This window comes from Pseudomyrmex gracilis, unplaced genomic scaffold (assembly GCF_002006095.1).
Source record: "Pseudomyrmex gracilis isolate BER0280 unplaced genomic scaffold, ASM200609v1 scaffold_188, whole genome shotgun sequence".
In the NCBI taxonomy this organism is placed as follows: domain Eukaryota; kingdom Metazoa; phylum Arthropoda; class Insecta; order Hymenoptera; family Formicidae; genus Pseudomyrmex; species Pseudomyrmex gracilis.
Genome location: NW_018020772.1, coordinates 151,921 through 179,328, shown reverse-complemented (window position 1 = coordinate 179,328; position 27,408 = coordinate 151,921). Strand labels below are relative to the sequence as shown.

Here is a 27,408-nt window from a genome sequence, read left to right as displayed (position 1 = left end):
TTTTGCAATTGAAGGACATGTTTTTTTTTTTTTTTTTAATTTCTGCGATATTTGTCAAGAACTGTAATTGTATTCTGAATTATTTTCTGAATTGTGCAACGTATCTCGACATACTTTTGCGTGTAACCTGCAATTTGTGCGAAATTTGCATGCAAAAGAGAGCGGAGTTTTTTTTTTACGAAGACATCTTTCCGACACGCTTTCCTTCGCGAAGAAGCAGAATTCTTCTCTTCCTTGCTTCCGTATGCGTGCGTTGTTCGCGACGGAGGGGGGTGGGTGGTGTTAGCTCGTCAAAGACGACGGGCAATAGGAAAGATGGGGGAGAGAAGCCTGCGTCTTCTTCGGGTAAGCGAAAGGGAAGGTCGAGGGTTAGGCGGGAAAATCGGAGGGGTGTTTGAAAGATCGGGGTGTGTAGAGAGTCCCTTTCGCTCTGCGGTTTTATGGGTCGTCCAGCTCTATCACGCGCCGTAAAAGTACAATAAAACCGCTGTTACACCGCGGAAAAAAACTATCCGTTCTAAACCACTGCGTGCAACGAGTCCTTAAGACGAGAAGAGAATTCGGAGAGATGTGCTTGCGCGGGCGGCCGAAGAAAAATTGATTCTTTTATGATCGACAAACGCGCGACTCTTAAGACCGAGGTCGCTAGCGTCTTCCTTGATTTTCACGTGGACGTGCGTCCACGTGGCGTCTTCTTCTCGAGTTTTCTCGCGCCAAAAATCAATTCTTAAATAATTAAATTGTGACAACACGCGAGTGGCTGAAAGCTATACTTATACGAAAAATCAATCTCTTATCTTGAAATCTTTGCAACAACACTTAAATATAGTATATTTTGCAACAGAGCAAACGTTCTCTCGCGGGGTGTGCGGTAACTTTTTATTTTAATTAATGTGACATTCTCTCGTTCTGTTTTTCAGTATTATCTCTGAGAAACACGCAAGAAGAAGAGCCGCCGGATCCACAGTTGATGCGACTGGATAATATGCTGATAGCGGAAGGCGTCGCCGGACCGGAGAAAGGTGGCGGAGCGGGAGCAGCCGCTTCAGCATCCGCAGCGGCAGCGGCGGGTCCACCCGGACAACCGGACAACGCAATCGAACACTCGGACTACAGAGCCAAACTCGCCCAGATTAGGCAAATTTATCACCAAGAACTAGAAAAATACGAGCAGGTTAGTACGAAATCTCAATTGGAGAATTACACACGCGTGACACTTTTCGGTTTTTTACCAATTTTAGCAACATTGGTTTTTATTTTGTTGTCAATTGTAAATCAACATTACAGTGTCGCGCACTTGACAGAACGTAAATATTCTAGAAAAAGGTTTTGCAATTGAAGGACATGTTTTTTTTTTTTTTTTAATTACCTAAGAGTGTCTATAAAAATAACAATGCGATATGATCAGGCAACTTGCAAAGTTGTTCGTCTTATTTATTTAAGGAGAGCAGCTTGTTACTTTGTTTTTTTTTTTCTTACGTCGTTACAATAAACATGCTGTTATCCTCGGTTCGGCCGCGGCCAAACCTATATACTCGATCAGCTCTCATAAATATGCGGCAAACGCAAACCGGCCCGGGAGCGACCCATTAAACCAAACGGGTTAAGTTTAACTCTCGTATTGATTTTCGCAGCGCGCGCGGCGCCGCAGTCAAACATTTTTACGTTTGCGCGCGCGACGTCGCAAAATCCCCTTCTACTCTCTATCTCCCAATGAAAATTATTCATTCCGAAGGAGAGAGAGCAAGCACGCTCGCTTTATGCAAATGCCGTTTATGAATATTATTCGCCGCGAGCGTGCGAGAGAGCCGCGCCGTATTATCGGCGTGGTATCGGATATTGAATTCGAGTCGCGGAATTACATCGCCCGGTCGTTTTATCGTCATCCGAGCTTTTCGTGCCACGCAACACAGACAACGAGAGAAAGAAAGAGAGAGAGAGAGCGAGAGAGAGAGAGAGAGAGAGAGAGAGAACGCGTAAAAGAAGAAGAACGGTGAAATGAACTCGTGGCGCATAAACGAGCATCGTTACTCACCCTCGGTCGGGAAAACTCTCGGCGAAATGAAAAATTTCACGCGCAGTCTCGCGGTTATCGTCGAGATCCGGCGGGCTGACAAATTTCGGCCATCCCGACGCACTATCAGCCGGCTCGATTCTACCATCGATAATCTCTCCGCTCGTGAAATTCAACGACGTCGACGCGAATTTATCGTTCTCGACGATCTCGCGGTCTCGTTAAGGTGCGTTTATAGCGTGCGAGCGTTCGGAAGCATTGGGAAAAGTGAGAAACAACACACACGCGGATTCTTTCTCTCTCTCTCTCTCTCTCTCTCTCTCTCTCTCTCTCTCTTCTCTTTCACTCTCACGTCAATTTATTAATGCGATTGTCGACCGAGCGAGTGAATCGGTACGATAAAGCGCTATAATGAAACATTCACGCGACAACGTCGTAACACGCGGGTATTAGATGACGTAATTCTCATTAATAATGCATCACTAAATCATTACATACTAATACTCGCTGTAATTTCGAGCCATTTCTGCGGTATATAATTTTGCCATCTTATTTTTCCCAATGAATATTAAACGACGCCTGAGATTCCCGTGTAATAGCGAAACAAGGTTCTTTGGCACGAGCGTTTAACGCCGAACTAATTTGCAATCTTTAAGCGAGCGGTGCGTTTTTCGCGATCGGCGTGCGTGAAAACGAACCGCGATCGCGAAACCGAAGCACAGGTTGTTAACGCGCGGGACTTGCGCGACGGTCGCGCCGTTTTTTTTTTTTTTTTTTCTGCGACACGGCCGATTCATGTGCTAATGAACCGCCCCCGCGTGTACTTGTGTGTTAAGTAAAATCTCGCGTGCCGGACGCGGGCCGGTCTCCCTCCCCCTTTCTACGTCGCGTGATCTACAGTTTCTTTCGGAACGACGCGAATCAGCGGACACTTTGCCCCGCGCGCGCGCGTTCGCCGATGCGGAAATTCGACGATGTTATCGCGGATCGTTTCATTAAGAATTTTTTTTCTCTCCCGCTCGTTTCGTTTTTTTAAAGAAACTCGCGGGCCTCTCTCTCTCCTCGCGATTCGGCTCGCCGCGCGACAGCTCAATCCGGGGGTGGACAATTTTGAAGCCGGAATAAGGAACAAACACTCTTCTTCGGTGAAACAAATACCGATAAAGAAACTTTTTTTTTCTTAAGTGCTTTGTGTTTTTTTACGACGTTTTTTACCGTCTGAAATGTCGTGGATATTTCGCGTTGTTGTACAATATTACGAATTAACGTGCACGATTTGCATAGTCGCTTAATTTTTTAACGTCGCGATGTAAAATCGCGCGACGATTACAAAATCGCGCGACGATTACAAAATCGCGGCGGATTCGCACGTATGCGCCTCGCGGGTATTTGCATTCTCTTTTCGCCACGTGACAGATTACCGGTCATTCCGCTTGACGTGTACGCTTGGCGCGTCTCGCTCACCCGCAAAGGACCTGACATTCGCATGACGTCGCGCGTAATCGACCGTTCTTACTGTAAATAGGAGCCGCTCATCGGCTCAGCGCGCATAATTCTTTTTAACGCCGCTCGCGTTTTCGCTGGCGGTTTTTCCCTTTTCGCGTACACACACTTTACTCTCTTGCTCTGATATGTATATATACATATATATATATATATATATATATACATATATACATCGTTTTCCCTCTTTGCGCGCGTATATATATATATATATGAGTGTGTGTACACGCGCGCGCACTGTGTGGGCCGTGTGCTTTAATTGCCACACCCGTTTCGACCCCATATTTCACCGTGTGTCAGCGGGCTTGATGTTTCCCTGCGGTAAACACGCACAGTCCGAGGTCCACTGGCGCATTCATCAGGGCCGAATTAAAAGGGCGCGCTAATTTTTGTGCAGAATTATTTTAATTTAAACGCAAGTTTGCGCGTACTGGATGTACTCGCGTACACTCGTGTTGTTTTCAAAGTTCTTACCAGCAGTTGCGCGCTTCACTATTTACCGCGCTGATTGCGGTTATCCACCACGTTGCGCAGTTCGCATAAAATGTGCGTTAACGCGACCGTGCGAAATCATACACGTATCTTCAAAAAAAATATAAATAATCGGGCCTTGTTGCGTCACGCTTGTATAAGCGAGAATCTCTCGAAAGTGATAATTCAAACGATCCTCTCGTGGAAACGTTTCTCCTCTTTACGTGAATCCGTCCCTGCGTTAATGCGTGCACGGCTCTCTTTGTAGCCGCAACAATATGCACGTCGAGCGCACCGAAAACACATGCGCTCGCGTGCACTTGCGATGCACAGCTCGTGCGTGCCGAGGGGAGGAGTGGTCCGTCGATAAACGCGGCCGTTAACGAGTTTTAAATCTTCCCTTTTTTACGCTCGAGAAATCTCGCTTCTTTTTTTTTTTTTTTTTTTTTTGAATTTTTTTTTTTTTTTTTTTTTTTTTATCGAAATTTCTTCGATCCGAAAGTATGTATGTACTTCAACCGCATCTATAAAGTTGCATAATTTTTTCGATTTGTTCTCGACGAATGCGCGTTAATAAAAAAATTACGACAGATGATGGCGCTTTTTGTGACATTCTTTTTTTTTTTTTTTTCTAATTTAAAAGGACACGAACAGCAAAAAAATGATGACGACGAAGCACACGATGTAACATTTCGTCGGATCCGAAAAGTTGGCGGTTTTAGTTAAACGGGCCGACACATTTGTCAGGGACTAGAAAGTTCGGTTATAAGCGAAATTTACTATTCAAATTCGGTCGACTTGGTGTATTAGGGTGAACGTCTGCCTGGCTATGCAACGTGGCGTGACAAGCACGAGAATAGAACCGCATCGGGTTTTACGAGATCGCGTGATCACCGCCAGCAAACATCGTCTCTATCATGAATTTCGTCGGTGCATGCACGCCTTTATTTTATCCGATTTCCAACTCTGATTCCGACCGTCGCGCGTACGTACGTACGTACGTACATTACGTACACCGCGCCGTACACAAGTATATCTCGTTATTGTATCTGAGAAAAAAGCAAACACGGGGAATGCATCTTCCGGTGTTTGTAAGCCGAGGCAGACGTTTTTTACGCGCGCATAAATATTTTCTTTTTACTGCCTCGGCCGTACACGACCTCCGTGGTATGATCCACCGTGAATCGTATTAAGCATGATTGCATATGCTCTGTGTATATAATATATATATATATATATATATATGTATATATGTATGTATATATACATATCTTTCTCTCTTATGTTTCCCTGAAAGTATTGCCGCAATTTGTGTAAAAGATCGTACCGACAGAGAACAACTTAGCAGTTTCAAAATAAAATCTTGCGTCTTGGAAATTATTACGACGAAGATTAAGGGAGAAAAAGATAGTGTGCCGCTTCTCTCTTCCGCGCGAGGAGAGAGAAGAAAACGCTCTCAGCATCCGTCGTAACGTTGCCTTCCACAGAGCGAATTTTCTCACGACGTTCTAATTCTGTGCTGCGACACGCTCTATTAATACTAGCCGCGTATTCGCGCGAGAATATACAGGCACATACTCGGTGGGGGAGAAGGGACTTCGTTATGGAAATTCCAACGTGTGCAATGCGCTAAATATACCGACGCGCGCGGTTGCGCGCGCTCGCCGCGGCTTGTTTCCGCGGTAAGCGAAACAACCCGGAGTGTCTCGATCGTTGCATAATCAAATTTTATATTTACAATTGATTTATTCCAGAGAGAAAGAGAGAGAGAGAGAGAGAAAGTGAGTGGAAGGTAGATTCTGGTTATTTCGTAAGGTTCTCGGTATCTCTCGAGTCTAGAATCTCTTAAAGAAGAGAAATGTTTGTAACAGAGCGGTCTAGAAATGTATACAAACTAGAAGCTATACGATAGAGTCTCGAGACGTGTGTTTTAAGTAATTAAAAATACAGAGGATTAATGTTGTCAGCTCGTATTGCACTTTATGCGATACTATATCTATGTCGGATGATCATCACCAGCCAGTGCCATCTGCTCCTGAGACTTTCAGAAATTAAAAGAAATCAGTCCGGGGAAAATGCGACTCGCTACGACTTTTCCATCCAATTCAGCAGCGTTTCTTTCGTTCCTTGCACCTTCTCTCTCTCTCTCTCTTTCTCTTTATCTTTTCGTTCTCTTCTTCTCTCTCTTTCTTGGTCACGTGCAACAACCGAACCGGGAACGGGGGTTGATCCACCCTGCGAGTCTTATGCGAAGAAAGGAACGAAGAGAGAAAGAGAAGCCACACGGGATGGATCGAAGGAGGACGGAGAAAGAGAGAGAGAGAAAGAGAGAGAAAGAGGGGAGAAGTCGCTGGCGGAGTGGAATCCATTTCGAAATTGCAAGCCACCCTGTTCGATCCTCTTCCTCCGCCCTCTCCTCACGTACTACACCGACACCCTCCCGTAGCTCCTTTTCCTCTGGCTCCTTCCCTCAGGAAAAGCCACTCCTCCTGCTCAGTTTCACCCCCTCGTCTCTCTCATCCCTTTCTCTCTCGCTCTCTCTCTTTCTTTCTCTCTCCCGTTCGGGCAGGCAGCGTGGCTCGCCTCGAATACTGATATCGAGCAAAGTCCTTTTTCCCTTAAACCGAGCAGCCACCAGGAATAATGCATTATACGTACGCGTCCTTCGTCTCTTGCTTCTTCTCTCGCTTTATCACTCGATTTTTTCTTTCACGCTCTGATCACGATACTTCGTATCTCGCTTGGTCTCTGACTTTCTCTCGGGGTTCTCTTTTTCTCGCACAGGCGAAATTCGCTGTGTGACCACGCAAAAATGTGTTTTGCGAAAACAATTCATATATTCCCGTCTGCTTGAATTGAATATTCAAGCTCTGACGCGTGTATCTTTTTTTTGAATGACAAATAATAGCTGAACGCTTTGCTCCGCTTTTTGTTTTCAGGCCTGCAACGAATTTACCACCCACGTGATGAACCTGTTGAGGGAACAGAGTCGCACCAGGCCAATCACGCCGAAGGAAATCGAAAGAATGGTCCAGATTATTCACAAGAAGTTCTCCAGCATTCAGATGCAGCTCAAACAGTCCACATGCGAAGCCGTGATGATCCTCAGGAGTCGATTCTTGGATGCCAGGTTTGTCTGTCGCAACGAGAATTGTATTATCGACGATAATATATGAAAGATTAAAATTAAAAAATTACATAAAAAATTAAAATATAAGGAAATCAAAAGCAATAAACATTAAAGTCAATAAACATTATCTATAAATAATGAAGTTTTAAATAATCAGCTCCAGAAATTCTTATTAAGACAGTTATATGGCTGTATGGAGCGGACACGGATGTCGATGTGTGTTGAGTTGAAAATTTAGTTTAATTTCGATAAACTGTACAGTACAAAGCTTTCGACCTTTGGTTTAGGTCTTTCTCAATGTAATACTACAAAAATGTTAACAATGATAAATAGTAGTAGCAATAAAAAGAAAATTGTAATAATAAGACTTAACAAAAAAACTTACATTATACTCGCAAAAAAAGAAGAAGAAATAGTGAACGGTCGTCGTTAGCGTTTAATTTCGGAGACTCTGTATATGGGTGATTCTCTGTGAACACGTAAATTTCAACTTTCAGTTTTGATAAAAAATAATTATTATTAACTAACGGATAGCGGTGAATTATGTTTTTTCATACCATTTTAAATCACCATTCGTAATATGAATACGTGACTATGCAATATAAAAAACTTATNTATGTTTTTTATGTCAATATACCACGGAGATTACAGTCCACGGAGATTACGTTTTTTGAGAATTACCCATATAAGGAAAAAACAAAGACATGGTTTGAATTTACATAGCGACACCGAAAGTCTTGATAGATCTCACCATTTGTCGATAATATATGTGTTTGAATGACGTCACATGATCGAATATTGTTTGCGTCGATTTTCGTTTTGAACCTCAGCCCTTTTCAGTCGCTTCTTTATATTGTAAAGTGACGGTCGAACCTGTGGTCTCACTATCTGACTGATAATCACCACCCAACGACGACCGTTCACTATTTCTTCTTCTTTTTTGCGAGTATAATGTAAGTTTTTTGTTAAGTCTTATTATTACAATTTTTTTTTATTGCGTACTATTTATCATTGTTAACATTTTTAGTAGTATTACATTGAGAAAGACCTAAACCAAAGGTCGAAAGCTTTTGTACTGTACAGTTTATCGAAATTAAACTAAATTTTCAACTCACACATCGACATCCGTGTCCGCTCCATACAGCCATACATATACCTGTCTTAATAAACATTATCTAATAAATTATCTAATAAACATTAGCTTGAATTGGATCTTGACTTATTCTCTATCTATTATAGTATTATCGACTTTTGAACTCAAAACATAACGCGCAAACTTTCAATTCGATCGCGAAGCGTGAGATTTTCTGTATTTTGTTTGTTTTTTTACTGAGAATCGGAAATTTATGTCCGATCAAAATCAACAATTAAAAAACCACAAACAACGTCCTCTTGTTGCAGGCGTAAGAGAAGGAATTTCAGCAAACAAGCGTCTGAAATTCTGAACGAGTACTTCTATTCTCACCTCAGTAATCCTTATCCGAGCGAGGAGGCCAAGGAGGAGCTCGCGCGAAAATGTGGAATTACTGTGAGCCAGGTATTTACGCGTCCATTACTTTTTCTCGTGCATATTAAACAGGAAGGAAAACTTTCGCAACTCACTTTGGTTCGGCGACTTTTAATTTCTCTGAAGTAATTAAAAAAAATGTTCACAACTTCCAAAAAAAAAAAAAAAAGAAAAACGTTACCCTGTTGCTTTGTGCGATTTAAATTGTATAATAAACGAGTGTGTGTTCGCAGACACGTTTGTTTTCTCCGACGAAGAGGCGCGGAAATTGTTGTTCGCGCGTGCGGTTGGAAACTTTTCGACAAAAAATCGAAAAAATGAACGGGCGTTTCTCATTTCGTGTGATTTTAGGTATCCAATTGGTTCGGCAATAAGAGGATACGCTACAAGAAAAACATCGGCAAAGCGCAGGAAGAAGCCAACTTGTACGCGGCCAAAAAGGCAGCAGGTAAGTTCCCAGCCATTGCTAATAAGCGGCGGGTGTTCCTCTGGCAAGCTTGATTTGTCGCGAGAACAATTTCATAAGAGATTTTTCGTCGAAAGCAATGCAGAGGATTGTGTAAAATAAATTTACGTACGTCTCTGATTAAAAAAAAAAAAAAGAAAAGAAAAGAAAAAAAAACAATAACATAGTGTTATCGTTACTAGAATGATCGGGAGTTCTGCACACGGTGACAGACGATTTTCTAAACAAAAGAAAAAAAAAATATCTTTCAAAGTGCTTTTGAAGTCGCTATGATTTTTTCTTGTTTTTTACTTCTCTCAGTGCTCTCTCGAGCTTATCGCTCTTTTGGTTGTTGCGTTTGATCGAGACTTTAAATCGAGAGGAAAATCGCAGTGAAGCGTGTGGAAATGTAAATTGTTATAAGAAAGCCGGCCGAATTTTGTTGAGACAAACAAAACGCTACGACGCTCGCTACGTTTCCGCTATTTGTCCTGCGCGTGTGAAACTTTTTTTTAGAATTTAAGATGGAAAGAGAATCTCATTACCGTAAATCATTGAGCGGTTGAGTTACTGCTCATTGTTCGGTGCGGCGGTGACATTGCCCTCTATTGCGGCTCTGTCGACGAATCGTCAAAGATAATAAATCTAACAATATTGATTACACTCCTTTGACACGTAGCGCGCACACGGACAATATCGTCGAGAATAAATCTTGAAAATCTGGACGTCTTAATTAAAGAAAACAATTATTTTCGAATTTAAATGATAACCGAAATATATAAGATCGTTCATCGATCTTTGTGCATCTGTGTGTGTGTATGTGTGTGTATGTGTATGTATGTATGTATGTATGTGGTTTTTTCTTATTCAAGGTTTTCAAAAAAGCTGCGAGAAGAGGACGTAGATGAGTTTGTACAAAATTTTCTTGTTACATTCTTCGAAACGAACTTGTCTCACGTGCTCGCTCGCTCGCTTGCTTGTTTCATCTCCCGCCTCCGGAAGAGACAATCCTCTCGCTACTCATGAAAATTTCAAGAAAAATTTTCCGGTTTCGTTCAGAAATTTGTGAGTCTCTCACCTTCCCGAGTCTCGCAATTACACGCGTTTCGCTTAACTACTGAGGCGTCTTACTTTATTTTGAACGCCGACGTGAGATATTTTTAACTCACCAATTATACAAGAAAGGCGGGAGAAGAAACGAGCGAAGAACACAAGCCAAAGAATAAAAGAGAGAGAGAGAGCGTGTGTGTGTGTGTGTGTGTGTGTGTGAGGAAGAGTGAGAAAGAGTAAGTGGGACGTGGGGCACGATGAGGATTCCGAGCTTCTCGCATTTCTTTCAGCACTCTCTGCGTTTGTCTTTCCTCGACCACGTACACCGTGAAAACGGACCGCGGTCCTCTCGTAATTAAAGAAACGGAATTCTAACGATCTCTCGCCGCCCAACCCCCCGTGTTGAGAAGACAACGCTTGTCTCGAATGGCGCGAGAGCTTTTACAAGCGTGGGATAGTCAGCTTTGTACAAGCTGGTACATTTGCGCAAATCTGCATATTAAGACAAAAAAAAAAAAAAAAAACAAAGGCTCAGATTTCCGAGAAAGAAATGTTGCTTCTAACCAAGACCGAAGACCTTTTATGCGTTCTCACACACATGTATCATAAAACGGTGACGAATTATCACGGTAGCTTATAACACGCGTAAATATCTGTTTTATTGTCGGTTTAATTAATAACATTCCGCGCGCACGTCACGATAACCGGAGGAAACATAAGCGCGCGAGGCACAGAGAGACAAATTATCGCTGTGGCTTAAAAAGAAACTTAAAAAGACGCACCCTCGAATTTTGTATGCACCGCGATTGTTTCTACAGCAGCTTTTGCAGGAGCATCGCCGTACAGCATGGGCGGTGCCAGCCAAGGCACACCGACGCCGATGATGTCGCCGGCGCCTCCTGGAGGACCGCAGGACATGGCTGGATACAGTATGGGAATAAACGGTAGCGATTACGGCTCGCAGCCGTATAACGACGGCTCAATGGGATACGATCCCATGCATCAGGTAAAATCGACATATCCTATTTCTTAGAAAAACACTTCCTTACTTATTGTGCAGCTTATATTTTTTTTTAGTTTCTAATGTTTGACCGGTTTGACATTAATTGCTTTTTATAGTATACGCTTACGCAATCACAAAGCATGAGTCCTTCTCAGGGTTATGAGTCTGTTGCAAAGAAGGCAAAAACAGAGAGCACTGTGGCTCGAAACTCGAGTTTCGAAAGCACCTCTTCTTCCGGAAATTCTCCAAACTTGTAGAGTGACATGTGTGTCAAAGAAGACGAAAAAAAAAAAAAAAAAAAACCTTGCGTATCGAAATATATACGATCACACGAACCTATTTGATGCGATTGACTTTTATTATTATTATTATTGTGTAACTTTGTTTTCTTTTTTTGTTTTACTACGTGTAAAAAAATACTTTGCTCTTGTAAAATATTTATGTCTCTGGGATTTTATCATACTAGTCTGATAAAATCTTCCATTTATTATCGAGTAATTACACTTTAATCAAGTGATTACACAGATTATTATTACAATTTATGCATAACACAATGACGTATTGGATCATTTATAATTACATAAAATATTATTATATAGATCACATAAACTCTTTTCTTTTGTATATAAGTGACTTCGTAAATCTGAAATTTGAAATCATTTATCTTTTTATGATTGAGAACATTTTACGCGGCGATTACGTCTATCAATAAAAAAATAAAAAAGAATGTTAAATTCCAGTAAGACCTGGAACTTTTTTTGAAAGAGAACAAAGAGTGTGTATATTAGTTTTTGGCTGTGAAAAATGATGATTTTTTTCATAACTATTCTTCTTTTCGAAGAATTGCACACTTAAGACTAGCATGTAAATCACAGATATTCATTCTTTTGTTGTTTCCAAACAATGAAAAAAAAAAAAAAAACAAAGATTCTAAATTTTTAATTATGATATTTTTATAATTTTTATTCATATGTACGTGTAAAATTTTCTTTCTTTAAAACATAAAATAAATAAAATTCAATAATAATAACAATGGTTCTATTTTATTTCTTTAATTATCTGAAACTCCTTAAATTTATTTGATATTCACTTTTGGAATATTATATATTTTCCGTCACTGTGTGTCAATCGCAAATAAAAATGTTTGTCCTTCAAAAATTTGCACGAGTACACCAAATTCTTTTATCGAAGAGTCTACGAGTTTCCTCAAACAAATCATTATTCTAAATAGTTTCAAGCCACGGCATTGCATCCCAATAAAAGCATGCGCATTTCATCTTCCGCATACTCACACTCACTACGAGAGAGAGAGAGGGAGAGAAAGAGAGAGAGAGAGAGAAAGAAAAGATGAGATACTGGTGAAGGAGTCTACGTGAGTTTCACGATGATGTGCCATATACAGGGATAATTTTGCGTAAAACGAGCTGTGCGCGCAAAAACATTTATGAAAAGCAATGTTTTTTGATATCAAAAATTATAATTTTTATTTCTCTCACGTATTTTTCATTTTATATATTTTTAAGAAAATTTCTAATTTTCTCTTGAATGTTTTTTTTTTAAACATTTTTCAATTTATTTCTCGACATTATTTTTGTAATTGTTTAATTTGTAAAGATGTTTGGCGCGTGCGATTGTATATATGTTTTTTTATTTGATTGAATAATCTCCACTTGTTTCAAAATTAATTTACCCGTTTAAAAACCGTGAGATAGATTTATACGCATAAAACGCTTTTTACCCTTTATATGCGCACGTTTGCGTGTGTTTGCGATCACAAAAGTGCATTCGACTCGAATTTATGTATGTGTGCGAGTGTGTATGTGCGCGCGCGTTACTGGAATATATACTAAGCTGAATACGCTGTTGCTGGCCCGTAAAGATGGTCTTGAGGGCGCCGACAGTCGCGTTGCGAAGGGTGTGTTGGATCGAGCGCAGGGGGTGCTAGGGAGTGCACAGATATATATATATATATATATATGTATATATATGTACATATATATATATATATATACATATCTATATATTCACACGACACACACGTATATAACACACAGTCACCCACACAGCCTAGCCAGCCAATAGCGCCAGGTTTGCTTAGTATGCATTGGAGTTGCTAAGTCACTTTTTAGGCAGGGCTGACTCTCTCACATATTAATAGAGCTAGGTGTGGATGCCGCGCTGCCGCTCTTTAACGAGTCGCTGGCATAGTCTCGCGACGCAGAACTCGGAGAATCCAACGACGAGAAAAAATTCGCAGCACTCCTCGGAGATGTCATAATCTCAAATAATAATTTTTCCGCGCGCGTGCGCAATCTGTCTTCGAACAAGAGAGAACAAAAGATATAATCTTTCCCGATTCTCGCCTCTTCGGACGCGCGTTTCACACGCTGTAAATAAGACCATTAGTTATTCCACTTCTTCTTTTTTTTCTCTTCTCTTCTTTCAGTTTTTATCACGCTCTTCTGTCGCTTCGTGAGAATTCTTATAAGTAAAGTCTGTATTCGCTCTTTTAATTTCCTGTGTTATACATTCTGGTGTTTTCGTCGCGCGTGTGCAGTTCGAATCGGTTACAATCGGTTTGATCGATAATAAGAATTTTTCGAATCTTTTTGTTTTTTTTTTTACGACCGAAGATATATCTCATGCGCCACCAATTACGCCGCACGCGCGCGCGCTAATTTCCGCTTTGACATCAGCTCGCACGCGAGAATACGCACACATACACACACACACACACGCACACATACGTCGCGCGTCTCTCTCATCGCGCTGTACTTCGCTGTTCTTCGAACGCAGTAAATCTCGCTGACGTACAATTTCAACGATGTCACGTGGCACGGAGTGACGTTAAATTAAATTTGCGGGTAAACACAGCAAACGATGGGGAGCATTCGGCATCAAGCCTTGGCAGAGAGATTCCTATAGGAATTTCTATTCGATGGATCTCCAATATCTGACATGTCGATACGCTGATCACTTGCCGAATGTTTCACTCCGACTGCGATTCCATTGCCGAATACAAAAAAAAAAAAAAAAGAAGAAAAAAATCGTTACTTTCATTCGACGGAAAACTGATTTAGTTTTGACTCGAGAACTCGTGCGAGATAAGAATTTAAATTGTCTTCAATATAATCCGAGATAATTGCGCGCGAGCGCGAGATCTTTTCTTCGTTTCTTTCTTTCTTTCTTTCGACGAAAAACGCGCTTCCGCGCTTTAGGAAATACTTGGAATTCGAATAAAACGCGAAATCACGGTTGAGACTACGCGGAATTAATTTCCCCAAGTCTTTCGGTTCGTCTCGGGGATCTCCCGAGAGCCGATTCCGCGAGGGTTGAAATGAAGCGACTAAAATGCATGCTCGTAGCTGCGCTCGTGTTCCGCAGTCACTTCCAGCTTTCTGTATGGTCCTCTTCTCCGCTTCTTTATCGATCCGAAAAATAAGGAGCTCGCCGTTTCTCCTGTATTTTCTCTGCCGGCGTTAAGTTCCATCAGTTTTATCGTTCGATCAGTGCTTCTTCAATTCCGATTCGAAGAGAAACAACAACAGTAACGGTATTTTGCGATTTACCGACGGAAATCTCACGTTCCACTTTCGCGAGCAAACTGCTACTTTTTCACGATAAACAAAAAAAAAACAAAAAGAAAACAATTTTGCGTGGTAATAACGCAGCCTTCCCTCTCGCAATCTAAATTCTTCAATTTATATCTTCACGAGGAACATAATCAAATAGCGAATCTGTGTAGTTTCTTATTAGAGAGAGAACCGTGTTTCTTCTCTCTCTCTCTCTCTCTCTCTCTCTCTCCCTCACCGATACGCGGTTTCTTGCCGAGGTTTATGTGGTCGTTAGGAATAAAAGTTGGCAAAACATTTACTTCCGATCTGTTCCAATCTAGAATGTTTGTGTGTTATATCTCGAGAAGGCAAACACACACACACACACACAATAAGTTTTACGTGCGTCAACAAACTCCCGCGTTTTCGACTTCGATTTTATCGCCAAACCTCGAAATCCTAGTTCAGCCTTCTCCGCCCTTATAAAGAGGCGGGGAGTTTCGCCGAAACATACATACGTCTCGTTGTTACAAAGGTTTACACCTTTGTAAATGTACGGTACTTTTCTTCGGTCTTCGCGCACACGTCGTGATCGTTAGCGAAATTTTTCAACGACGAGAATAAATCTCTTTTTTTTGACGCTGTAGCCTGGCACTAACGTTTTTTCCGCATACAGTAACCAATCGCTTTTTTAACACACTCTTTTTTACATGAGCACAAAAGAGCATATATCTCTCACATACCGGCCGATTGACTTTACATCTTAACATAATCTTTTGCACAGATCAAGTAACAAAATCCACTATATACATATTACCGTCATTATGCTATTCTCTTATCAGCGCTGCGTTTTGTCTCTTCGCGTCTTCCCTCTCCTTCTTTTTTAATCTCTCGTTCTCTAATCCGGCCTGGTTGGTTGCTACTTCAATTCTAACAAGAGCGACAGTAACGATAACAAAAAGAACGCGGGAAACTGTGTTTGTCGGCGAAGATCGGGACGTTCGTGACCGAGGAACGGCTCTTTCTCGCGATCGTCCTATATTTATATACGCGCGCGTTATACTTGCGAACGTAAGCGAAAATACTTAAGGAACGACGTCGTTCTTTTCTCGAAGAAGAAGAGCGCGTTGTGTCGCAAACACAGTTTCCGGCACGGTTTTCTACTTTGCTTACTTTGATTACTGTCGCGACCCAATCGGTCGTCTGTTGCGCCGTCTCTTCTACTCTCCATCACCTTTTGACGATCCGAGAAGCTGCGAAGTCGCGAAAACCAAAATTCGCGGATTAAGACGCGATGTTTAACGACCTTCCTCTCGTCGATCGTCAGAGACACGTCGAATTAATGAGAAATTTTGTGTTGAAACCAACCACCGCGCGAAAAATCGCGCGAATGTAATTTTTGAAAAAGAAATCTCTCAGACACGAATATAATTCTCTTGATTCACGAAGTTCGACAGGATTTGAATAACGATCTGACGACTGGGGAGGAGGGAGGGGAAGCTATAAAAGTGGAGGATCGCGGAAACTCTCCGGTTCTCGAGACTAGAGATCCAACTCAATGACGTTTTTTCTTGATGCAGATGAAACGAAATTCTTAGAAGGCGACAGAGAGTGAGAGAGAGACACCGGATCAGACAGCCACGCAGTTGAAGCTAGGAGAGAAAGAGAGAGAGAGAGAGAGAAAGAGAGAGAGAGAGAGGTGTGAATCGCGCGAGAGAAAGAGAGAGAGAGAGACAGAAAGAGGATGAACGCGTGTGAGAGAAAGAGAGAGAGAGAGAGAGAGAGAGAGAATGAGATCACACGCAAAAGAGCCGGGGAAAAGATTTAAGTGTAAGAACGTTAAAAATCGGGAAAAACTGACACGTGTGCACTGATGTCGGCCTCTCGTGCTTTTTTTTTTTTTTTATTGTGTTTCCAGTGATGCGTCAGACCGGCCTAAATCTGATCGCAATTACCTAGCCGAAATCTTGCCGCACACTCGACACTAAAACAGGAGAAACACGAGAAACACATTAAGAAAGATAAAGTAAGAGAGAGAGAGAGAGAGAAAGAGAAACGCGCGAGACCGATAGAAGCAGAGAGGTGACCCGGGGATTAGAAGCTGTCAATGGCCGGTCGGGACATCGCCCTCCGTTGCAACAAGCACAGATGTTTCCCTCGAACTGTTCTCAAACGGAGAAAAAGACAGGAAAGATAGAGAGAGAGGTGTTCTCGAAGAATGGTCGTGGATTTCGCGAGAACGAAAAAAGCGCTCGGGTAAAACAAAAAAGAAAAAAAACGTTGTTAGAATTTCTTCGGCTCGCAAAGTGCCAGAGTTCGTCGGTTCTCGTCTAAACTCATCGATATAGTGCAATATATATATATATATATACATAGTACACACGGACAGACGCGCGATGTCGAACGTACGTTTCGGAGTACGTTTTCGAAAAATCTCTATCCCGAGTTTGTCTCACACGAGAGAAAGAGAGAGAGAGAGAGAGAGAGACGTGTTGTTCTTGTGAACGTGACGCGGGAGCGTCGCGTGTTTACCGCACACAAGAAGATCCCCCGACCTCGTGGAGCATAGAATTTATTTTCGAACCTGAAAGCTGCACGGGGGAGAAGAACCGTCTGCTTTTTGTGACGTTAAAACTGTGAACGGGTTAAAAGTCGAAGCTCGAAGTCCGCACGGATATATATATATATATCTACAAGAGAAACGATTGTTGCAAAAGAAAAAAAAAAAACGAGAAGATTCGAAAATGTCATTCGTAAACTTTGTTTGTTGTCCGGTTTCTGACACATCTTGAAGAGAACATCTCGGAAGAGAAGAGAATGTAGAAAATGCAGCAACTCTGATAATACGGATAATACGGACTTACGCGATAAACGATATCGCGTGTTTAACGAGTTTTGTCATTTTCCGGAATTTTCGAGCTCCGTGTGTCAATTGTTGTCAATTTCTCTCACAGTACTATCAATTTTTACATTAACATCCGGGAAAAGAGGACTTTTCTCCCCGTGCGGGTTACGTTATATTCCCTCCAGAAAGAGACGTCCTCTCGCCTTCGTGCTCTTCCCCTCTTTAGGATTAGATCTCGCTAAGTGTGCAATAAGATTTTGATATTAGAATCTTTTTCTTTTAGGCTGTAGAGATATATATATATATATAAATTATATATACATATATAGTTACGTTACGTATAGATAAGCTGTGTTTGTTACGTGTAGGTAGTAAAAAAAAAAAAAACATTGCGGTGGCGGCGAGCGATACAAGTTTGTGAACTCTCGAGGTTCGTTTCATCAAATCGATCGCACAAATGTCGCGGACGGTGCTAAAAAAAAAAAAAAAATGAAGAAGCGCGAGTCGTCGTTCGCGGACAAAAATTGATTCCGTCGGAATCTCTTCGAGCCTTCGGGGGCCTTGAAATTATTTAAGCGCGAGGATTATTTCTGGGGTTTGTGTTATTGGTTTTTTTTTTTTTTTTTTCCGACGAGGTTGCAAACGAGGTGGCGGCAGAACTACGTTGAGTTGCGCAAAATCTGCTGTTTGTGCGCAAAAATCGTGCCGTGTACGCGCACCCTACGCATCGCGTGCGGTTTCATATATCGCATATTCACACACACACACACACATACACACTCACGGCTTTCGATACTTAATTCTTAGAGACTTACGTCAAGGCAGCTCTTCACACACACACACATAGTTTGTATAAACACACACATGTTCACACGTATGTTATGTACATAGGCTAATAGAAGGAAAACAAGGCAGCGCGTGTTCGGAGTGTGTCTTATAGTTGGAAAGATCACTAGGGCAGATATACATACATATATATATATATATCTTTCGTGACATGCATGGCTGCATGTAGAATTTCAAAGACACGAGCGCCTCCGCGAAGCGAAAATTGCACGCATCAAAATTCATTTCGTCGCAAAAGATTCTCTTCTCTCGCAAAGAGAAATTTGTATTTTGACACAATCGCGTTCACGCGCGCGCACTTTTTCAACGCGCGCGAGGCGCGCACTTCTCCGAGGCCCGCGTGTCTACTACTGGAACATTTACAAAATAGTACATGTGTGTATGTGTGCCTCTTCTGTTTTTTTTTTACTTGAGAGAGAGAAAGAGAGAGATGTCTGGTAGATAGGGATAGATTGTGAATGAACAGGGCGGGAGAGCGCGTGAGAGAGAGAGAGAGAGAGAGAGAGAGTGAGTGGTGAAAATTTTCATTGTGTGTAGAGATCGTTTTGCAGAATTCAGAAATTTCGCGTAGAATACATATAATAGTAGAAATAGATGCCGGTCCGTTGCATTGGCGAATCTCAAAGGATTTTTCCTACTTCAATGCTCGCTTTTGCGATTACTTCGCGGATCGCGGAACGACATCCGAATAGCAATATAAGAGAGTTTTGTAGAGACAGAATGGAAGAGACGAGCGCTCGAATCCTTTTGTTTTTCGGCGTAGATAACGAGTGAAAGAGAGAAAGAGAAAGAGAGAGAAAGAAAGAAAGAGAGATCTTACAACGGTTTCTCGGCAAACTGTCGAATTTCACGTTCAATTTGAAGAATCAACTTCTACTTCTAAAGTTTTGGTTCTTTTTTTTTTTATATACACGACAAAGTGCTTCGAATTTTCAGCAAACAAAAAAGTTCCATCTCTCGTTCTCGCGCAGCCAATACAACGTGCCGTGCTTTTTGGAGAAGGTTTGGCATACCCGCGACGCGGGTAGACTCAATGTTCTCTCTTCTTCTTTGCGCGAAGCGTGACGAAGCAAATTTTTCAGTTTTGTATTTTTTTTTTTGTTTTTTTTTGTTTTTTTTTTAATTGTTAAACGACTTGGGGTCGAGGCCGAGGCTTAGTGACCAATGACATGCTATTTTGTCGCCATCCTGCAGGGGATAAAGACAGAGGGCTAAAAATCAATTGAAAAACAAAAAACAAACAATCGAAAAACATGACGCAGGGCAAGGCATTGGCTGGGGGGCCAGGCGCGGCGGGATGGATGCAACAGCGCGAGGCGGTGCCCGAATTTCCGCCACTCCACGATTCAGCGGACTCTGATTCCGACCGGGAAAACGAAAAGCGACCGCGCGTCTAAGACTTACAATATACATATATATATATATATATATATATAAATATATAAATATACAAATTGTTTTCTCCTTCCATTTTTTCCTTCGGGACTGACATCTTGCGCGTGCGCGCGCGACATTGAGGCGAGAGAGAGATTGTGCGAAAGATGCGTGCAAAGAGAGAGAGAGAGAGAGAGAGAGAGAGAGAGAGAGAGAAAGAAGAAAAAAAAACCAAGAATCCACGAAACAACGAGGATCGCACACAATACCTGATACACACGATGAAAGCAAAAAAAAAAAAAAAACACCTATTACACATAAATACACGCACACACGCACGACACGGTCGTTCGCTAGTGTTCCTATATAAGTAACATTTGTTTTTCGATGTTTGAGCAACTCTTTGATTGGTTTGTAACTTAAGAACAATAAGGATACGTGGGGGTGCGTGATAATAATGTCGTCCAAGCGATGTGTGTATGTTGTGTGTGTGTGTGCGTGTGTGTGTATATATGTGCGTGCGTATGTGTAGCGCTTGGCAAGCTCCTGATCAAACCGGAACGGCGGAGGAATCTAATTGCCTAGCTGTTGTTCATTATCAACAAACGTATACGTAATTATTATTATTATTATATATATATATATATAAATATACATATATCGATGCCTAAGGTATATATTAATAATAACTCTTGTTGAGAAGAATCATCAAAGTCCGGGTAGCGGTCCGGTCATTTTTGTAGAAGATTATAATTCGCATCCCCTCCACGTATCCTTTGGATATATCCGGTCTTGCCTTATCGAGCAATTTTAGCGAGAAAACTGCGCAATGCGTATATGTAGTATATATATATATATGAGCAAAGTGTGAACGGAAAAGACACGCGAGCGACGAAAGCGTAGGTCAGTGTGCTCTCCTTTTATACGGCGGAAGTTCGTTTCTCTGAAGACAATAGGTTGACGTACACACGCCTGGCTAGGGAGAGAACGCGTACACACACACACACACACACACACACATGGAACAGTCACACCCCCCTTTTTTTTTTTTTTTTTTTTTTTTATTTCTTCCTGCCTCAGCTCTGCAAATTGATTTTTCTCCCGGCAAAAAGATTGTTGATAAGAAAAAACTTTATCTAAATTTCGGAAATTTTTAAAAGCAAGTTTGCTTTTTTTCGTCGCCAATTAAAATTTATAAATATTTATCTTATTTGTTAAATCTCTCTCGTTGGGAGACTTAAATTGTTGCGCAAAACATTTATTCGCGTCTGCGACAACACAAATCGTTCGAACTCTCTTGTAGCGAGTATTCCGCGTTACGTTTTTTTCCTATTGAAAAGATCCAAGAGAATTTCCGAAGTTTTTTGCACCTCGAGCGGTGGAAATACCTGCGGAATTTAATTACGTTTCGCCATTTTTCGGAATTATAAAACACACAGACACCCACACACAAACACAAACACACACACACTTTTGTTTCCACGTGAATTAATGTTAACGTCACTAAGTTAACCCTTTTTCTCTTATGTTAACGCTGGCGAATGTCTTCTATGTTTATTTTACGACTTAAGCTCCGAATTGTTTATCTTATATAAGTTCAGCTTCTCAGAAACCCGAGCAATAACAATGATCTTGCGCGTGTATCTTCGCGTGCGTGCCAAGAGGTTTAAACTCGTTTAAGGAAAAGAGAAAGGTCGGCGCTGAATAAGTAACGCTTTAAATAAGTATATAAGTAAATAAATATTTTTTTGCTCTAATTGTGCGAATACATAGGTCTGTAATATTTTGTTAATGAAGAATTTAAGTTAAGATACATACACACACTCTTTGAATGTACGATAATATTTTATATTTGTATATACATACACACATATATATATATATATATATAAAATAGTTGTGTAATTAAAATTTGGTTTAATTTTTAAGCATGCACGAAAAATGGCGCTATATGTATCATAGATACAAATTTGTTCTCGATCGATATCGTATTTCGAGATTTGAACCTATTGGCTTTTTTTTATTTTCGTATCGTTCGCGCTCGCGTCCCGCGATTCGCCGCCGGTGCGAAACACTTTGTTCTTTGACGGGGACGTAAATTGCGTTTAGAGAAAATTGATGTGCATGACTGTGACCCGCGAGAGAGAAAGAGCGAGTCGGAAACACACATACTTATACACAAAGCCGCTTCCGTCTCTCCTTCTTCCTCTTTTCTTTATTTTATTTTTTTTTTTTTACGCTACCGAGAGCACGAAAAACCTTTTTATTGAAAAAAATTTGTTTGTTAATCTTTTATCAATTTGTTACTTTTTGATACACATCGTACACACATACACGCAACGTCGAATCCGAAATCGGCTGCGATTCTCGAAACGAAGAGTTTGCAGTTCCGAATTGGCCCACAATCTGTTGTGTTTTCGCGGCCGATCGATCGGATTCGACTCTAACGAAGATTACGTGATTGCGCCTGTCTACCCTTAGTTGGCCGTACGTACGTAGGTACTTATGTACTGTGTATACGTATACATGTGTATAAAAAAAAAATATATATATATTATATACATATATATACATATATATATTCTATACTTTCGTATATCTGTGTATAACTCGCACGCTATTCTATACGTGGCGAGAAAGAAATGTCTCTTGTCAATAACGAACCGAGCAGAGGACACGAGGATTGCGTTTCAAAAGTAACGAAAAAAAAAAAAAAAAGATCCCTCGGCCGGACGTGCGCGCGCGCGCGCGCACAGTCGTTCGAAAAAGTCATTTCTCAATGTATAAATCACAAGATCAAACTCTCTCGCGTAGACGACGCAACACGATTGGTACATGCGCGATTCCTGAATAAAAAAAACAAAGCACAATCCGTTTGCCACGGAAGCCATTGCATCCCGATCATAGAATCGTCGCGAGTATATATATATATATTTCTCGACATCGGCGACGAGAATCCCTCTTGCAAATCTTCTCGGACTCGGTGATTTGTTTGTTTTTTTTTTTTTTTTTTTTTTGTTCTCATAATGACATTGAATGAATTCGCGCGCGTACACGGCCGGAATGCTGTTTGCTTTCAGGAGCTGTCGCCTTGAAATCCTTAGGAGAAACGCAGGAAGAACGCATACTGACAAATTAAAAACAAAAAAAACAAAAAAAAAAACAAAAAACAAAAAAACGAGAGTAAAAGTGAGAGTGAGAGAGAGAGAGAGAAAGAGAGAGAGCAAAGAGAGAGAGAAAAAAAAAGAATACAATTGTGGCCGCATTGTTATCGCGATAACGCTCGCGCAATCCGATCACCTCACTATCTGTGATCCGAGGCTCGTCTATGAACGGCGAGTAATACGAACTAAAAAATCGATATTAAGATATTAAGATTACGTAATGCGCTCGTATCTGGAAGCATTCGAGATCAGACAAATCGAATAAGATTTTTGTCATTCATCTCCGGCGTATTTTGTGGACCTAACTTCTCTTGTACAAGAAGAGACCCTTTTGTACAAAACCGCAAGATTGGATCTTTTCAATTTTTTTTTTTTGTTTTTTTGTTTTTCACCGGGTACATGTTGATTATTACATTCGAGAACGAAGTGAACTCGCGCGAAGTAAAGTCTCTTTTCGCTGATTTTTCTACAACTAACATAAGTCTTGTATAAAACATGCCAAGAGTAAATCTTGTCGTTGGCGCGAAATTTTCGTATTTGTAAGCTTTTTTGGTGATGAGAAAAAAAAACAAAATTGCATTTCAAAGTCAACACGGTAGGAATGCGCGTCGCGAGCCACCGAGAGTGAGAATTTGCTCTCGATTTGTTCTCTAATGTGATTCTCTTCGATTTTTTCTGACTTCGACGAACTACCGATACCGAATGCTTCCAGCCGTCGACGACAATGTTTTTCCCTTCTTACCCCTCAGCGATTCATCAAGAGCAGAAAAAAATATATATAGCAGAACGGAATGATGTATAGCAAACGCGCATAGAGAGAGAGAGAGAGAGAGAAAGAGAGAGAGAGAGAGAGAGAGAGAAAAAATGCGAGAATGAACGAGGAAGAGAGAGAGAGAGAGAGAGAGAGAGAGACAGAAGCAATGGTCCTGCGACACAACATTAATGTATACGATTTTTCAACACGAAAAAAATATTATATATTGTAGCTATATATATAGAAGTATATATATAAAAAAGAGGATAGTACATAGGTAACCATTATGGCTATAAGCGCATCATTGTAATGACGATGGTAATTAATGTGACGATTATTATTAATTATTTTCATTGATTTATTATTATTATTATTATTATCTGCCATTATTATTATTATTATTATCACTATTATGATTATTGGCGATTTTCGCGTTAACGATCATCGCAACGATAATTGTATCATGATGACGATAAGTATAGCTGGATATGAATTTTAATTAAAGTTTCCTATAAAGTCGAAATTTTTTTCTCTCGAAAGAGACGTACTTTTCTTTCTCTTGGTTTTTTTTTTTTTTTTTTGTCTCGAACGTTTGCAGCGTTTTTGGACCTTTTGGTCGAAGAGACACCGAATAAATTCTTTTTCTCTTGCTTTATCCGTTCCATCGATTAGTTGCTATCGTAATGAAACTGCAAACGAATGATTTATTGCTTAGCGCGTATAGGGTAAGCGAGACAAGAAAAAAAAAAGGATATCCCATTCATTGTATAAACAAAATCAAGGCGAGAGAGATTGTGTGAGAGAAAGAGAGAGAGAGAGAGAGAGAGAGAGAGAAGAGAGGTATGAATATTTATGAGTATCCTCCGAACGATTAGGTGTGGTTAAAAACTCTGTTGTTAAATAAATATGTCGCGAGCGAATCGCTCGGCTAAAGATCGGCTTCCGAAAACGGACTTTTTTTCCGCGTGTTTAATTTCTCTTTGTCCTTTTGTGTTTAACTTCGAGACGAGAGAGAGAGAGAGAGAGAAAGAGAGAAAGAGATATTTAATTTCAACAAACTCTAAAATCAGATATGTAAATTCAATTTGTTCAGATCAATTAAAAACGTTCGCGTGATGTCTTCGCGGTCTCGAAATTGTTTTAATAATTTCGAAAAGTTGACGCCACATGAGTTTTATATTTTTATAAAATATATTATCGAAATTGTACGCATTAATCTTGTAATTGAAAAAAAAAGAAACAAAAAACAAGAATAAATTACTTACTTTGCAAATAAGTAATTGTCACAAGTAGCAACTGTTTACACGAGAGAGCGGGTTTTCTCATAGCGTGATCGCGTTTAAAACTGTTCTATATTCTCTCGGTTTCGGCGGCCACGCTATCTTTAGCCGAAATCCTTCGCTAATCGTGCGACCAGTACAAGTGCGTTCCGGCACAGCTAGTATACGAGAAAATGCGGCCGAGAGGGTTCGCTGTGAGTGCGCCCCTCGAGCGTCCCTTAATAGGCTCTACCTAATAACATTTAATAAATAAAACGAGAATTAAAAAAAAAAAAAAAAACGAAGAAAAAAACTAAAAAACAAATACAGATCGAGATAATACCGACATGATGTGCGAGAGAGAAAGAGAGAGAGAAAGTGAGAAAGAACGAGAGAGAGTGAGAGAAAGAAAGTGAGCGAGTGATCAGAAAAATAATGAAAAAAAAAAGAAAAAAAGAAAAAAAAATACGCGTTTAACGTATTTGCGAACAAAAATACGCGATATATTATATAAGATATTATTATATATTATATATATTTATATCCTTCGCGCGCTCCCCCTCCCCCTCGTGCTCCCAGTCACCTCCTTTCTCTTCTCACCTTTCGTCGTCCTTTTCTCTCCGACTTACGACTTTTGTGCGACAGCGAGAAGGAAACGAAAAAAAAAAAAAAGCAAACTGTGGAAATATAATAATAATAATAATAATAATAAACGCCGGTAGTTTGACTCGCACGCTGATAAACGCTGATTGATTGTTAAACTGCATTTACATTTTTGTTTTTTTTTTTTTTTTTTTTTTTTCCTCGCCTCTCGGAGTGTCATCGGTGTCACGGCGTTAACTGTCGTCGATTTAAGAAAGCCCTTTTTCCCACACGACCCTCGTCTGCCCGACTACTAATCTCGACCAATATTTGCCCGATGATCGTACCGCCACAGAGACGATGATGATATTTTTGGATTGATTTCTTCGTGTTTCAACCGCGAAGCGTGCGCCTCTTTCTCTTTTTACGCCGGAGACGCGCGCGCGGCGTCTCATCGCCGATACGATTTCGTATTCACGTATGATGATCTCAGATATATATAAATATATATATATATATAAATATATATATATATATATAAATATATATATATATATATAAATATATATATATATATAAATATATATATACATATATATATATACATACATATAAACGTCCGTACGCGGGAGACGATTGTCGACGTTGTGGCCCGAAAGACGACAGTATACCACACACATACATACACACACACACACACACATAAACACACAGAAATCATTGTATCGATTCGAAACATTATGATAAACTTAATAAAAGGATCGAAAAAATACAACGCCTCTGGTTTTTATTCACTCTACCGACAAATCCTGATAGAATCGATCGTGATGTGAAATTGAAAAATGGCCCGCTAGGAAAAAATCGAATCACAACACCACGATTTTGTTTTTGCAATATTCTTTATTATAATATCAATAATAATATATGACAGTAATCGCAATATGTTTTAATTAATAATATACAGTATACATTGCTATTATTATCATCATCATTTCATTATCCGTATTTTTTTTTTTTTTTTTCCCATAAACGTACATGAACTTTTTTTGAATTGGAAAAAGTGCGCGTAAAACGTACATAATAATAATAATATGTTACATCAGAAAAAGAAAAAACTAATCGCGTCGTTTTGACAAACCGGACCTATACATATACATTACAAATTCGATTAATACTTCTGTTCAACTTTAACGCTAATCTTAAAATTCTCTGTCCCTCTGTCGTTCCACATCGTAACATGTTATATATCACTGTACGAGCACTTGGGGCGGGCCAACCGTGTTATTCACTTTACAGTAATGGATGTCTCTCGATTGCGAAAAGATTATCTAAAACAAGAAGTTGCGTTCTCTCTACGACGAACGAGACCGAGGCAAAACATAATAAGGTAAGAATAGATGTTACTCGCAATGTGTAACGCAAATTGCACGTATTCAACTCCGTTTGAATTGTTCGCGATTACTTTTTTTTTAAACACATGTGCAAAGATAAAAAAAAAGTGTGTGTGTCTACGCGTCGCGTGTTGCGGCGCATTTTGCCACATAACAACTAAAGCAGACTTTCAACGAAAGTTTGTTATCGATTAAGGAGGCTGCAGACCAGAGTGTTCGGTCGAGAAAGTGACCAAATCTCGTTTTTATTTTTTTGAAGGTATAAACAAATGGAATTTTACGTTCTCGATTGTAAAAATATAAATGTATATATAAATGTGTTATATATACTTCGACAAATATTTAGAAAAGATAAACGTTTCTTCGAATTTACAATGCAAGACTCTGAAACATAATTTTTGATGGCTGTGATAATGTGAAAGAAATTTTTCGATCGTTATTTCGACACCGTTGGGCTCTTTGACTCCTTAATCACAAAGTTGATCATGATACAAACTGCTATTCACCACAAATAGA

General features: G+C 40.2%; 1 protein-coding gene across 9 annotated transcripts in view; it reads left to right on the top strand.

The window, feature by feature from the left end:
* The window catches only part of LOC109858107 (homeobox protein extradenticle), a 56,286-nt gene extending 30,681 nt beyond the window's left edge, over positions 1–25,605 (top strand). The window contains exons 3-8 of one of the 9 annotated variants that reach the window (XM_020435030.1): positions 921–1,174; positions 6,928–7,118; positions 8,520–8,655; positions 8,977–9,073; positions 10,939–11,126; positions 22,823–22,926. In XM_020435030.1, the coding sequence (XP_020290619.1) occupies positions 921–1,174; positions 6,928–7,118; positions 8,520–8,655; positions 8,977–9,073; positions 10,939–11,126; positions 22,823–22,837 (881 nt within the window). In that variant the 3' untranslated portion in view covers positions 22,838–22,926. Of the gene's footprint in view, positions 1–920; positions 1,175–6,927; positions 7,119–8,519; positions 8,656–8,976; positions 9,074–10,938; positions 11,127–11,239; positions 12,095–16,257; positions 17,407–19,562; positions 19,606–19,630 lie in introns of those variants that run through there. The other 8 variants (XM_020435026.1, XM_020435028.1, XM_020435032.1 and 5 more) reach the window with 8 other exon arrangements.
* The last annotated feature ends 1,803 nt before the right edge of the window (positions 25,606–27,408 follow it).